Source organism: Oryza glaberrima, chromosome 5 (assembly GCF_000147395.1).
Source record: "Oryza glaberrima chromosome 5, OglaRS2, whole genome shotgun sequence".
Lineage (NCBI taxonomy): Eukaryota > Viridiplantae > Streptophyta > Magnoliopsida > Poales > Poaceae > Oryza > Oryza glaberrima.
Window position 1 is genome coordinate 23,967,827 of NC_068330.1, and position 14,750 is coordinate 23,982,576.

The 14,750-nt window shown below is 41.2% G+C and overlaps 1 protein-coding gene across 2 annotated transcripts; it reads left to right on the forward strand.

Annotated features, from left to right (window-relative positions):
- Positions 1-6,508: 6,508 nt before the first annotated feature.
- LOC127775047 (LEAF RUST 10 DISEASE-RESISTANCE LOCUS RECEPTOR-LIKE PROTEIN KINASE-like 1.2) lies at positions 6,509-13,363 on the forward strand. 2 transcript variants are annotated; one of them, XM_052301359.1, is made up of 5 exons: positions 6,509-7,418; positions 11,093-11,128; positions 11,388-11,675; positions 12,091-12,544; positions 12,775-13,363. In XM_052301359.1, exons 1-5 carry the CDS (start codon positions 6,599-6,601, stop codon positions 13,217-13,219), a joined length of 2,043 nt encoding a protein of 680 aa, XP_052157319.1. In that variant the 5' UTR covers positions 6,509-6,598; the 3' UTR covers positions 13,220-13,363. The 2 variants fall into 2 exon arrangements, with proteins under 2 accessions (XP_052157319.1, XP_052157320.1); XM_052301360.1 differs by lacking the exon at positions 6,509-7,418 and adding an exon at positions 8,537-10,157.
- The last annotated feature ends 1,387 nt before the right edge of the window (positions 13,364-14,750 follow it).

Genomic DNA, 14,750 nt, shown 5'->3' on the forward strand with positions numbered 1-14,750 from the left:
TAAAATATAATCATATAATATCTTGTTGCAAAAATTTAATTCTAACCAATACAATGATGTAATTATATATCATAGATTGGATTAATAATTTATTAGATAAAACCATTTAAAACTTAGAAAATAAGTAGGTATGCATGCATGCAAGAGGAGAGAGGGAGAGCATTATTTAGAGAGGCGTCCAATTTTTGTCATCCGTCAGACGTTCAAAACGTAGACGTCTCCGATTTATTTTGAAATGATAACAAAGGCCTTGTTTGGATCCGGAGGGCTAATTATTAGCCCTCTAGAATCATATTATTTAGGAGTATTTAACGTAGATTACTGATAAAACCCATTCCGTAACCCCTGGGCTAATTTGCGAGACGAATCTAATGAGCCTAATTAATCAATGTTTTGCTACAGTGATGCTACAGCAATCATCCGCTAATCATGGATTAATATATCTCGTTAGATTCGTCTTGCGAATTAGCCGAGGGGTTATGAAACTGGTTTTGTCAATAATTTACGTTTAATACTCCTAAATAGCAAGATTTCGGAGCCCTCCGGATCCAAACAAGGCCTAGACAACACACGCGTGAGTTGATAAGGTACAGTTGCTCTTTGGCTATCCTTTTGCGAACACTTTCTCAGCTTTTGTATAGCTCAGAACTGGTTTTAATTTTTAGGAAATGTTTTTCACCCCTACTAACTTTTTTTTTAACGAATCGGCACAAGACAGTGCCAGTTTTATTGAATAGAGCATGAGAAAAAACTGTACAACGTATACGAAATATTTACATAAAGGAAAAAATCGCGAGTCCTAATGGACTAGGCTACAAAGGCCCTTTGCTCTTGCCAAGTTCCAAGTTTTTGTCTCCTCTTTGATCTTGGCAACCAGATTTGTTACCGATAGCTATTTATGTCTGAACACTAGCTGATTTCGTTATTTCCATAGTTCCCAAGAAATTAGGAGGATAAGGCTACGCAAGCCCTTTTCTGACACCCTTGGGGTAAAAACTAGGTTTGACCACCACTCGTAGACCGTCACAGGATTACTCCAATTTGTTGGTTTGATTTGATCGCAGGCAACCCAGGAAGAAATCAAACTCCAGACCCTCCTCGTGTATCTGCATTCTGCCATGAGGTGTAGGGCCGTCTCCAGCCAGTACTAACTTTTGACATTTAGTATCTGGAAACTCGTTGAAACTTGCGATTCTTGAATCCTGAAGTCTGAAAACTTTGTGCTTGAATTCTGAAACCATATGCTAAAAGGCTCAATATCCTTCACAGCCCAAGCGCCTGCGTTGAACTTAGGCGTGGAACAAACAAGGCTGTTTCCTAAGCTACATACGTTTCGGCCTGGCCCAAAACATACGAGCCTGGCCTATAATAGCTAGCAGGCCGTCAAGGGAAACGGCCCGGTAGTGTCAAGAATACAGATGTATCACCGACCGGAGTGATTATATGCTACCATGTCTGACTGTACACACTACGAATCTACGACGAATGCAATGTTCACATATACAGTACACTGTTCATTGTATGCCCGGTCTACTTCCATGTCCATTGTACACTGTTTATAAAGAATAGACTAGAAACATGTTTTTTTCCCGGTCTACTCCGGCCACAAGTCAAGAGACAATCGTTTTTTCTTCAGGCCCGTATTGTGTCTAGTTTTCGTTAAAATTGGAAGTTTGATTAAAATTAGAACGATGTGACGAAAAAATTGAAAGTTTGTGTTTTTGATGTGATGGAAAAGTTGGAAGTTTGAACAAAAAGTTGGGAACTAAAACAGACCTATGTTTGGTACAACACGTTTTTATTTTGGCTTTTCCTGTCCTTCTACCTAAAAACTAGCATGGCGGCCCGCGCAGATTGCGCGGCTAGCATCATTATATTTTCTCTCATATAATAGCATATATGTTTTCTCATTGTATTAATCAAATATATTAAAATAACAATATAATTTTAAATTTTGCAATAACTTTACGAAACTACTAATATGTAATATTCATATTGTATTTTATATACGTGTTAGTTATTAATTATTTTTAATATCAAAGTTTAGTTATTTGTAAATTATATATATTCCTATATGGACTCTAGACCCGTCTTTTAATATTTGTTTTTTTTATTTTGAATTTTTATTATTTCTAATTGTATTTCTATGTGGACTCTAAACTCATCTTTCAATATTCTTTAATTTTTAATTTCAAATTTTAGTTAATTCTAAATTGTATTCCTATATTAACTTTAAACTCTTCTTCCCATGTTTTTCTTAATTTCGAATTTTAGTTATTTGTGAATTGTATTTTTATACGGGCTCTAAACTCTACCTTTAATTTTATTATGTTTATTCTGAATTTTAGTATGGACTCTATACACTACTTCTAATATTTCTATTTTTTAATTCCGAATTTCTATTATTTTCTAATTGTATTTCTATATGGACTCTATACTCTACTTCTAATATTCCTTATTTTTATTTCCGAATTTCAGTTATTTCCTAATTGTATTTCTATATGGAATCTAGTCTCCTCTTCTAACATTCCTTATTTTTTAATTCCGAATTTCAGCTATTTCTAAATTGTATTTCTATATGGACTCTAGTCTCCACTTCTAATATTCCTTATATTTTAATTCCGAATTTCAGCTATTTCTAAATTGTATTGCTATATAAACTCATCTTTCAATATTCTTTAATTTTTAATTTCAAATTTCAGATACTTCTAAATTGTATTCCTATATTGACTTTAAACTCTTCTTCCCATGTTTTTCTTAATATCGAATTTTAGTTATTTGTAAATTGTATTTTTATACGGACTCTAAACTCTACTTTTTAATTTTATTATGTTTACTCCGAATTTTAGTTAGTTTTAAATTCCTATATGGACTCTATACTCTACTTCTAATATTCCTTATTTTTTAATTCCGAATTTCTATTTTTTTCTTAATTGTATTTCTATATGAACTCTATACTCTACTTCTAATATTCCTTATTTTTAATTCTGAATTTCTATTATTTCCAAATTGTAGAACTCTATACTCTACTTCTAATATTCCTTATTTTTAATTCCAAATTTCTATTATTTCCTAATTGTATTTCTATATGGGCTCTATACTCTACTTCTAATATTCCTTATTTTTAATTTCGAATTTCAGTTATTTCCTAATTGTATTTCTATATAGACTCAAGTCTCCTCTTATAACATTCTTTATTTTTTTAATTCCAAATTTCAGCTATTTCTAAATTGTATTTCTATATGGACTCTAGTCTCCTCTTCTAATATTCCTTATTTTTTAATTCCGAATTTCAGCTATTTCTAAATTGTATTTCTATATGGACTCTGTTTTTTTCTTTTTCTCCGATTAATGTGAGAATTTCTAGGCCATAAGAGCGAACGTGGATGCTCCTTTTTCTATTCCTTTAATAATATAACTAGCTGGGTGGCCCGCGCAATTACGCGGCTAGCACCTAATCAAAATCATATATTTTTTCTAATTATATAGTTTTTAAAAGTCACATCAGTTGCGACCCCTTATATCATCTCATTCTTTATTTGCTTGCTCGATCTATCACTATTTCTATTTATTCTTCTTGGAACCTTTCAAAATTGGATTTAATAGTTTTTAGAGTTTATTGTCACGCTGGTTTTCGTTTTTATAATTTCTAGATGTCCCGTCAAACGTTGCCATTATACTCTTCTACGACCTGTCTACTGTCTCTTCTCTTTATTGTCATTGAGATTTTAAAAATCGAACATAATTATCTCCTCTACGGCTCGTCCGCTGCCTCCCTTTATTGTCATTGAGATTTTAAAATCGAACATGATTATCATTTTTTTTACTTTTTAGAAGTTAAAATCGAACATGATTATCGTTAGAATTCATAACCGCCAACAGCTCTACAACTATACTCTTATACACCCCGCCCGCTGCTTCTCCTTTTTATTGTCATTCAGATTTTAAAAATCGAATATGATTATGAATGGATTTTTTTTTACTTTCTAGATGTCCCCGCAACCGCCTTATTCATTTGCTTCATGGCCTGCCTGACGTCCCTCCTTTTAATCATCATTAGGAATCTATGGTGTTTTATTAACAATTTGTATATGTCGTATCAACCGCCACCACTCTACTCCTTTATAGGCTTGTTACTTAATTTATTTTGTCATGTGTTTTAGATGGTCTTTTCTTTCAATAATCTTTATTTTTATCACAAATTTTAGTTATTTATAAATTGTATTCCTAATTAAAATCTTATTTTTCTTTTTCTAATTTTAGATTTTTTTTCTAAAAAAATTTAGTTAATACCGTATTGTGTTCTTTTAATCTTTTTGTTTTTATTTTTAATTTCAGTTGTTTCAAAATTGTATTCCTACTTGAACTCTCTTTTAATTTTTCTAATTTTGGATATTATATTATTTTTTATTTTGAATTTTAATTAATCTCATATTGGGTTCTTATATGGATTCTTCTTTTAATATTGCTTATTAATTTCGAATTTCAGCTAATTTTAAATTGTATTCCTACTTGAACTCTTCTTTTATTTTCTTTTGCTAATTTCGGATTTATTTATTTTTATTCTGAATTTTAATTAATCTCGTATTGGGTTCTTATATGGAAACTTCTTTCAATATTGCTTATTTTAATTCCGAATTTAAGCTATTTTTAAATTGTATTCCTACTTGGACTCTTATTTCCTTTTCTAATTTTGGATTTTATTTTATTTTTATTTTAAATTTTGATTAATCTCGTATTGGGTTCTTATATGTACTCTTCTTTTAATATTCCTTATTTTTAATTTTGAATTTCAGCTATTTTTAAATTGTATTTCTACTTGGACTCTCCTTTCCTTTTCTAATTTTAGATTCTATTTTATTTTTATTTCGAATTTTGATTAATCTCGTATTGGGTTCTTATACGGAAGCTTCTTTCAATATTGTCTATTTTTAATTCTGAATTTCAGCTATTTTTAGATTGTGTATCTACTTGAACTCTCTTTTTCTTTTTTTTCTTTTTCTCCGATTAACGTGGGAATTTCTAGCCCCCACAGCGAACGTGGTGCATCCTTTCAAAACTGTTTTAATAATATAATAAATAGATAGATATCTCAGAGTTCACCGGACAAGGAAAAAATGGACTGAACAAAAGTAGAAGATTCTTCGTTTAGTTTTTCTCTTGTTCACTCGTCGTGCAACACATTGCGCGTACGGTAGACTGGACCTGGACTGACATACTGCAAGTCTGCAATCCTAGGACATCTGTTCCTCTGGACTGGTATTTATGATCATAGTCCAGGAAAATTGAGAAAGAAGGAGGTGAACAAAACCTCTAGGTAATCAATCCGAATCTTAAAAGGTCCTAAAAGGGGCACTAATATGGCATAGTAGTGTGAAATTTCATTTCTTAATGACATCTTAGCATTATGTAAGAAAATTTTACTCCATCTGTTTTTAATAGATGACATGCTTAACTTTTAGATACAAGTTTGACTATTCACCTTGTTTAAAAATTTTGTGCAGATGAATAATATATAAACATGCTTATGTATTTTTAGTATAAAATAACTTGTAACAAAATAAATGATAATTACGTTATTTTTTAATAAGATAAATGATTAAATGTGTGTAAAAAAAAGTTAATGGCATCATCCATAGAATACGAAGGTACTTTGTCACAGTAGTATGAAATTGCAGGATCATTCCGTTCTGGAAGTAGCAGTTGGAACGGCAGCTAATAAGTTCATGGTAGCAGACCAAATAAAGAGCATCTGCCATTCAAAACTCAAAAGACGACTGCTCATCACTTTCTTACACTTTGGGTTGTTAATTTGTTTGTAAAGAGCATTAGGGCATGTACAATGATCTTTATTAGCGTCTCTTTTTATTGTCATGCAAGAATATTTGGTGATGTGGAAGAGAGAGGAAGAAGAAAAGAGAAAGATGGTTGCTACGCATGACAACGGTATAGAGTCGACTCTTAGCATTTATTAGAAATATTTTGTTGCATTGAGTCTAATAAAGGAAAGATGACTAGTAAGAAAGTATTTTGGTACATTAATAGTTAGAGACTGTATTGTTTTAACTATTGTAATGTTATAGCCTCTAATTAATGTAGTGACTGTACTGGTCTCTAACTACTTGCCCACATTTGACGCGGACCGGATGTGCGGATGTTTCCTTTCCATCGAAAATCACAAAAAAGACAATGAGAAAGAATCTGAAACGAGTAGCAGCATGTTGTTTATTTGCCACGAAAACGACAGTAGCAGCAGCATGCGTCTATGGCTCCATGCAGCCTGGCCCAGTCCCCACCCGACCGGACGCAGACGCACGACTCCCACGAGGTCGTCGTCCGGTGGCGTGCCACCAGCAACCGGTGGAAGACAGCGAACCCCAACTGCACGTCTGCACCTACCCCCAACCAATCCCAACACGCCACGTACCCCCCAAATACCTACCGCACACCAACCCCCTCAGGTCAAGCTCGTGCTCGTGCCGTCGTGCAGCTCAAGAAGTCCGTTTTAGTATAGGACCAAGCTAGTAGTTCGCCAACACGATGTCACAAAAAAAATTTAAGCAGCCGGTGTAAGCTCGCACCGTGCGCAGTCGTCGCCATGCCGCCACTACTCTTCCACCTCCTAGTACTCTCCGTCGTCGTCGTCGGCGGCGGTGGCGCGGCCACTGCCGGCGGCGGAACGTACGACGCCGCCATATGCGCGAGCCCAATCTTCTGCGGCGACCACGTGGAGATCAAGTACCCTTTCTACCTCTCCAACACGACGGATCAGGTCGTCGTCGTCGACGGGAACACCAGCTACTGCGGCTACCCGTGGCTGGGCATCATCTGCGACCACGACCGCGCCATCCTGCGACTCGGGAATTACAACTACACCGTCCTGGAGATCAACCACGGCAACCACACCGTCACGGTGGCCGACTCCGACGCGCTCGACGGCGGCGACTGCCCGAGGGTGAAGCACAACGTCACCCTCCCTCCGGTGCTCACGTTCCCGAGCCCCAGCAACGACAGCGTCACCTTCTTCTTCGACTGCTACCCCGCGGCCGACGTCGTGCTGCGGCCGCCGCCGTACATCCGCCCGATCAACTGCAGCAGCTTCGTCGACTTCCAGCTGGGGCCGTCTTTCGTGGCGGCGCAGCCTGACGTGGACGTGCGAGAAGAGAGGGGATGGTTGGGGGTGTGCAAGGAGGTGGTGGTGGCGCCGGTGCTCAAGGATTGGCTCGAGAACGACTACGGCGTATTGGGCGGTGATGGATACGGCGCCGTGCTGAAGCGCGGGTTCCAGCTGAGCTGGGACCCGACGGCGGGGATGTGCCATGGTTGCGAGGTATCCGGGGGACGCTGCAGCTACGACGGGAACACCACGTTCCTGGGATGCCTGTGCTCCGATGGCCACGTCAGCAAAACAGACTGCGGTGAGTATTACTTTCATTCAAAAAAATTAATTACTACTACCTAGCATTTACTTTCATTCCAAAATAAACTAACGTAATACATAACATCACATATAGTAGTTCTACGAATTTAGATAACTGTTTGTTTATCCAAATTCGTAAAACTAAAATATATCATATCTCGTACCAGATTGATTTATTTTGGAATGAATGAAGTGTGTCTATGATATATTACCTATGTCCCAAAATATAAGAAGTTTTAAAGTTTGACAAGTTATTTAAAAAGTAGGTAGAATTAAATGGGAAGAAGTTACGATTAATTGAGAAGTGAAAGCTAGTTAGAAAAAGTGAATGATGAGGGTTAGTAATTGGTTGAGAAAAGAATATCAGTCAATTATTATTATATTTTAAAATAAATTTTAAGTGCTAGAAGTTGTAAGCGTGATCTCACTCCAACTTTTAATTGCTTGCTAACGAAACAAAACATTTTTTTGCGGGTAACTTTGACAGTGTTGCATGAATGCATTGTGGCATCCCAAAAGCCAATTGCTGTTCGTATAGGTGTGGTAGGCATCCCCGCACATCTTTCTTGATAGAAAATGAAACCTGGTTTTGTTGATGCGTTCTGCCATGTTGGTGACGGCACTGCTTGTGCCAACCGGTATGACGGCAGCAAAGTATCTAGAAACTCCTATTTTCACCCCAGAATTCTCGTTTATTTGGCAGAGGTTATTTGGTAATTGGTACTAGGAACTGTGAAATCCCTGTGAGGTAGGGGTGGACGAGCCAGCTCGGTTCGTTTGAGCTTGTTGTCTTAACGAGCCTCGTTAATGTTAACGAGCTAGAAGACTAGTTTGGCTCAGTTCGCGAGCTGGCTCGTTAAACTCGTTAGGCTCGTTAACGAGTTATATCTCATTAATATCATATTAATAATTTTAAATTTAACATTTTATTACGTATTAACATAATAATAAACTCTAACTAATACTACCTCCGTTTTTTAAATAGATGACGCCGTTGACTTTTTCTCACATGTTTGACCATTTGTCTTATTCAAAAATTTTATGCAAATGTATATGATATAAATCACACTTAAAGTACTATGAGTGATAAAACAACTCATACAAAATAAATTATAGTTACGTAAATTTTTTGAATAAGACGAATGGTCAAACATGTGAGAAAAAGTCAACGGCGTCATCTATTAAAAAACGGAGGGGGTATAATACTCTCTAAATATGAATAGTTTTGATGTAATTAAAAAACTAAGCACTAGTCAAGAAACAGTAAGTTCATGAAGATGTGGTGATATTTTATACTAACGAGCTAAACAAGCAGCTCGCGAGCTAGCTCGTTAAGCTCACGAGATAAAAGGCTAGCTCGACTTGACTCATTAAGATTACGAGTTCGAATCAATCCGAGACACGAGTTTCGAGCTTTTTATCCACCCCTACTGTGAGCGCAAGTGCACCACTATGCCTTCGAGTTGAAGATCACTGGTGATCAGTAGTCACAGTTGGTGGGTAACTTCTCCTAGAACAAGACGAAGGTTCTGACTTTTGACCATCGCAATCTAATTTGACGTGAGCCAGACGAGAGTGCGACGTGCCAGTTCACATAAAGAACAGGTACCAAGACGCCTCAAATCTTTGACTTGTACCAACTGTTTGCCCGAAATTTCCTTCCGGCTGAGCCGCCACGGAAGGAGAAAAGAAAAACCATAACCCATTGAATAGCTCTAACTTCCTGAAATCTGACGCCATGATCTGTCTCATGAATTCTTCTCGGCCGTCCTCTCTTGACCTATATGAAGACAATCAATAAGCCGTGCAGTGACTTAATCGCCGTCTTAAGTAGTAGTAGTACACTCATCTGGTATTGCATTTCTCGTCCATACATCTACCCCAGGCAGGCAGCTAGCTAGTATCCTCTTCCTCTCCCCTTTTCTTGTTGCTCTTCATCACCACACCTTTGAGAAGATGCATCCCCTATGTGCGTTGCCATTGCTCATCATCATCCTACTCTCATCGGTGCCACCTTCTGTGCAAGAATCCGGTGACTACTTCCGGTACACAAATTGCACCCCAGCTTCTTACCAGTGCGGATCACTCAAGCTCGACATCGATTACCCCTTCTCGGCGAATGGCGTCCACCGTCCAGACTACTGCTCTTACCCAGGATACCGTCTCATCTGCAACCCAGACAACAAGCTCATGATCCACATGAATTCCACCGCGTTCCAGGTTACAGGTATCGACTATGGCAACAAGTTTCTTGCGGTCATCGATCAAACTCAACCTCAGGATACATGCCCGGATCGCTATCACAACACCACCATCGACGAGAGCAGGTTCATGTACACAGATCGTGATCAGTTCCTGACGGCCTATGTCAACTGCAGTGCCAAGTCTTCCTCTCTGCCTTTTTTCTATGATCTTGTGTCGTGCATTTCTGGGGGAAGCTCCTACTATAGGTTGCACAAGAACAAGGATGACTCGTTGGAATCAGATTTTCTGGGATCATGCAGCTCAACTATCGTTGTTCCATGCAACTCAACCATGGCAGGCTCATTGGCTGCTGGAAATTCTAGCCTTGCGGATGTGATTAGAGGAGGTTTCACGGCGAGATGGAAAGTTGGGCTAGGTTGGTGTAGTGATTGTAAGGCTTCTGGAGGGCATTGTGGGTTTAATGGCAGTTTTCCTGATCAGTATACATGTTACTGCCCTTATGGTCAAGCTATTGGATCATGTTCTTCATCAGGTACCCCTATGTATCTTCTAACCAAACTTGAGGGCAAGTCAAGGTTGGTGTTAAGGTTGTTTTTTTAGTTCATTTGTTTCGATTGGGACAACTATGTTTGACTCAAGATGCTCTGTTTCTGCTATGTTTGGTGTCCTATAGTTTAATCTGGTGACCTCATCTTAGACAAGATAGGATAGTGAGTGGCGATTCTCTTTGCTTTCTTTGATTAATGTGCCATTTTTTTTGGTGATGTTCTAGTTTTGACGGAGCCTTGATCAACCTTTGATTTGTGTGCATTTGAAATGGCCCAAATGACAAGTATTTGCTTACGTTCTGCAAGTCTACAAAATTCAAAGTTACCCTGAATTAGTCTCTTCACTTAAATTTATAGATTTTTCTCTTCTTGATGTCGACTGTTACCTATAACTCTATAAGCATTATCAAAATTGGCAACTAGGGGATTAGGTAGTATGAACTGAATTAGTTTCTTTTTGACCAAAACGTTTAAATAATTAAGTTCGTGTTGTATGGCAAACCAAGTTGACCATTTTCATGTATTCCTTGTTTTCTCATCCCATAAGATGCAGAAGTCTTAGAAGAGGGGCTTTTAACTATTTGCCACTTTTAGATTTGGCAAATAACTATTTGTCACCCCTATCTCAATGACATGTGGGTCCACATGTGTCTATGACATGTGGATCTAGTGGCAAAAAGTTAATTGCCACATCTAAATATGGCCAATGGTTAAATATCTCCTTAGAAGAAGGAAGAAGATGAAAAATAAGACCGGTATCATGATGCACTTTTAGTGTGATACTGTGACTTTTTTTTCTAAAGGAGCATGCATGCCTTCTATTTTTTTATGACTTGTAACAAAAAAATTAGTCAAAAAGTTAGCTAATGTTGTCGCTTGCTGATTGTTGCGTTGATACAATTGTTTCATGATTTTGCAGGATCAAAGATGTCGAAGAAAAAGGCTATTGCAATAGGTAAATATATGAAAACTCTGCCTCCTATATATATTTTTCCGGAAATCTGAATCTAAGCAACAGAAAATATTACTGACAGGAACCCGTTATTATGAGTGTAATTAGTCAACTAATTGGACATATTGCGAGTACAAAATTGTAAGCAACAAACTCTAATAAGTAGGATTGCCACTAACATATACGGAGTAGTGCATCTATTTTTTTTTCTGTGAAAAATGTTCTTTTCTGAACAACTTTCATCCCCATTTGCTACTTTCAGCAACCTCCATCGCCTCCGGTGTTCTGTTCCTGCTTCTCCTCGTTGTGTCCTTCTTGTACATTCGCAAGAGGAGACAGTACAAGATGACCTCGTCGTCGAGGCTGCTCAAGTACACCACCTCCGGCGGGACGCCGCGGTCGAAAGGCAGCAGCGACAAGTTCATGGAGTCCGGCAGCTTCCACTACCTGCAGACCCACCACTTCGCCTACGAGGAGCTCGAGGAGGCCACCGACGGCTTCAGCGACGCCCGCGAGCTCGGCGACGGCGGCTTCGGCACCGTCTACAAAGGTATTTTCAGTTCCCTCCGTTTCAGGTTACAAGTTGTCTTTAGGAAGGCCCAGTTTAGATTGTAACTTTTTTCTCAAACTTCCAACTTTTCCGTCATATCAAACTTTCCTACACACACAAATTTTCAACTTTTCCATCACATCGTTCCAATTTATTCAAACTTTCAATTTTGGCGTAGAACTAAACACAGCCTAAGTTTGTATAAAAAATAATAATTTTTTTAACTTAACATAAATATATTATAAAAATATATTCAATTATAGATTTATTAACTGAACAAATTTGGTGTTGTAAATATTATTATATTTATCTACAAAATTTAGTTAAATTTAGAGTAGTTAAAACGACTTATAACCTGTAACGGAGGATGTAGTTGATTTCGTTGGGTTTTTGGTTGATCTGGAAATGTGTTCAGGTGAGCTCCGAGATGGCCGCGTGGTGGCCGTGAAGAGGCTGTACAACAACAGCTGCCGGCGAGTGGAGCAGTTCGTGAACGAGGCGGCGATACTGTCGCGGCTGCGCCACCCGAACCTCGTGCTGTTCTACGGGTGCACGTCCAGCCGCAGCCGGGAGCTGCTGCTGGTGTACGAGTTCGTGCCCAACGGCACCGTCGCGGACCACCTGCACGGCCACCGCGCGCCGGAGCGCGCCCTGACATGGCCGCTCCGCCTCAACGTCGCCGTCGAGGCCGCCGCCGCGCTGGCGTACCTCCACGCCGTCGAGCCGGCGCCCATCGTGCACCGCGACGTCAAGACCAACAACATCCTCCTCGACGCCAACTTCCACGTGAAGGTCGCCGACTTCGGCCTCTCCCGCCTCTTCCCGCGTGACGCCACTCACGTCTCCACCGCGCCGCAGGGCACGCCAGGGTACGCCATGACTGACGCTCTGCCTCTGCTCCATTGCTGTCTCGCCATTACCGGTGGAGATTTGCTCCATTCCAATAAAAAATATGTCGAGGTACCAATACCTCATGGTACCAACGATCGAAAACGATTTGGCATATTGAGATACCTTTTATTGGACCGGAGCAAATCTCTTGCCGGTGACATGGTGCCATGTTCTTGATGGTGATGCGATCTTGTGTTTGACGCGGCAGGTATGTGGATCCGGAGTACCACCAGTGCTACCAGCTGACGGACAAGAGCGACGTGTACAGCTTCGGCGTGGTGCTCGTGGAGCTCATCTCGTCGAAGCCGGCGGTGGACGTGACGCGGGACCGCGACGAGATCAACCTGGCCGGCATGGCGGTCAACAAGATCCAGAGGTGCCAGGTGGACCAGCTGGTGGACGACGAGCTCGGGTACAGCTCCGACGAGGCGACGAGGAAGACGATGACCATGGTCGCCGAGCTGGCGTTCCGGTGCCTGCAGCACAACGGCGAGATGCGGCCGCCGATCAAGGAGGTGGCCGACGTCCTCCGGGGAATCCAGGACGAGTGCAGGGCGGCGGAGAAAGGCGGCAAGAGGGGCTCGCCGTGCTCGCCCAACACCGTGCACGCGCCATGGGACAGCATGAGCACGACGCCGAACACTAGCCAGTAACCTCTCTGTCGGTCGAGATTCGCTTGTTTTGTACCGGACAGCGTACTGGTTTTTTTTTTTTTGCCTGCCGGTTGATGTAAATTATGTTATTTTATATATCTTTGAAACAGCGGAAATGACGAAATGTACATAGAAACTTCTGAAGTTGTGATAGCGTTTGGTATGAGTATTGAGTAACCAGTTACTGATGATTCTTTTCATCCTGTAATTTGCCCTGATACAACATTGAGAAAGTATGGAATAAGCTCAGACTTCTGACTTCTGAGTGGAGGGTGGAGCTTGCAAGCTTGTTAGTGTCAACTGCCAAAGCTCAAAACATGAGCAGAGGCACGATCTGAACTAGGCCCATCTCGCGTCGCGCGCTGGCCAGTCTAGCCGGGCCCGGGGCCCAGCGGCTGCGTGAGGCCTTGCTGCCTTGGTGAGCGAGAGTGGTGCGGGCCGCGGCTCGTGGCTGGCCCGAGCAACGCATGCAGCAAGCGAGGGGCGCCTCCCCCGCCTTCAATTTACCTAATTTACCTAGAGTTAGAGCTGTGCCAAACAGTACATATTATTCATTTTTCGGAGCGGAGTTAGTAGAGCTACTTCATAAATTTGTACTACAGGGGTGGAGTTGGGTTTTTGCTACTCCACAGCTCCACTCCACCTTAAAGACCCACTACCCTTTAATTTTTTAGTCTATTTACATAAAAATGCCACTGAACTACCCTTCCTATCCCCTCTCCTCCCGTTCTCTCTCCTCCCCCATCCTCCTCCCAACGGCCGGCCATGGAAGGTTTCATTTGCGTCGGTGGCAGCGAGCGGCGGCTGAGTCGCGTCGGCGGTGGCGGCTGACGGCGGTACGCGGTGGAGGCGACAGGCCGCGTCCGCAGTAGCGGGGGCACGCGGTGGCGAGGGCAGCACGGGCGATGGCGGTGGCAGCGGCGCGTGGGCGGCGGTGTCGACAGGCTGCGGTGGTAGCTCACGGGCTAACCAGAGGCGGCAGCTCGCGGGCTGCCCGGCGGCGGCGGCGGCGTCGACAATTGGTGGGTGTGGGCTGACCGGCGGCGGCGGCTCGCGGGCGGCGACCACGATAGGTTGACGCCAACAAGGTGTTCGATGAAATGCTGACGAGGAATATGGTGTCGTGGAGCTGAATAGTCTAGCCAAACACTTTCTGTCCCCACCTCAGCTCCTATAGGAGCCAGCTCTCACTGGAGTTAGAGTTTAGAGTTGGGAGTTGGAGTTTGGATCCCTACCAAACGGGGCCAAAATCTTCATTCTAGCCCTTGAATGATCGATTGATAGACTCAGCTCGATCCAACGACGCATACACTTCATTCTAGGCTTCTAGCAATACATACAGCCACGCAGCGGGGAGGAAGCGAGAGCAAGCGCGTGACGACGCCATATGACATCAAGGGGGTTCGGTGATTAAAATTCCGAACCCCCAGAGCCGGACTTCATTAGCAAATGTTTATTGTAACACCACATTATCAAATCATGGCGCAATTATGTTTAAAAAAATCGTCTCGTAATTTACACATAGTTTATA

Excerpts from the sequence above, each read along its gene's own strand:
- LOC127775047 (XM_052301359.1), top strand. The coding sequence starts at position 6,599 with ATGCCGCCACTACTCTTCCACCTCCTAGTACTCTCCGTCGTCGTCGTC. Across the intron at positions 7,419-11,092 it reads CGTCAGCAAAACAGACTGCG|GATCAAAGATGTCGAAGAAA; the intron begins GTGAGTATTACT and ends ATGATTTTGCAG. Across the intron at positions 12,545-12,774 it reads GCGCCGCAGGGCACGCCAGG|GTATGTGGATCCGGAGTACC; the intron begins GTACGCCATGAC and ends TTGACGCGGCAG.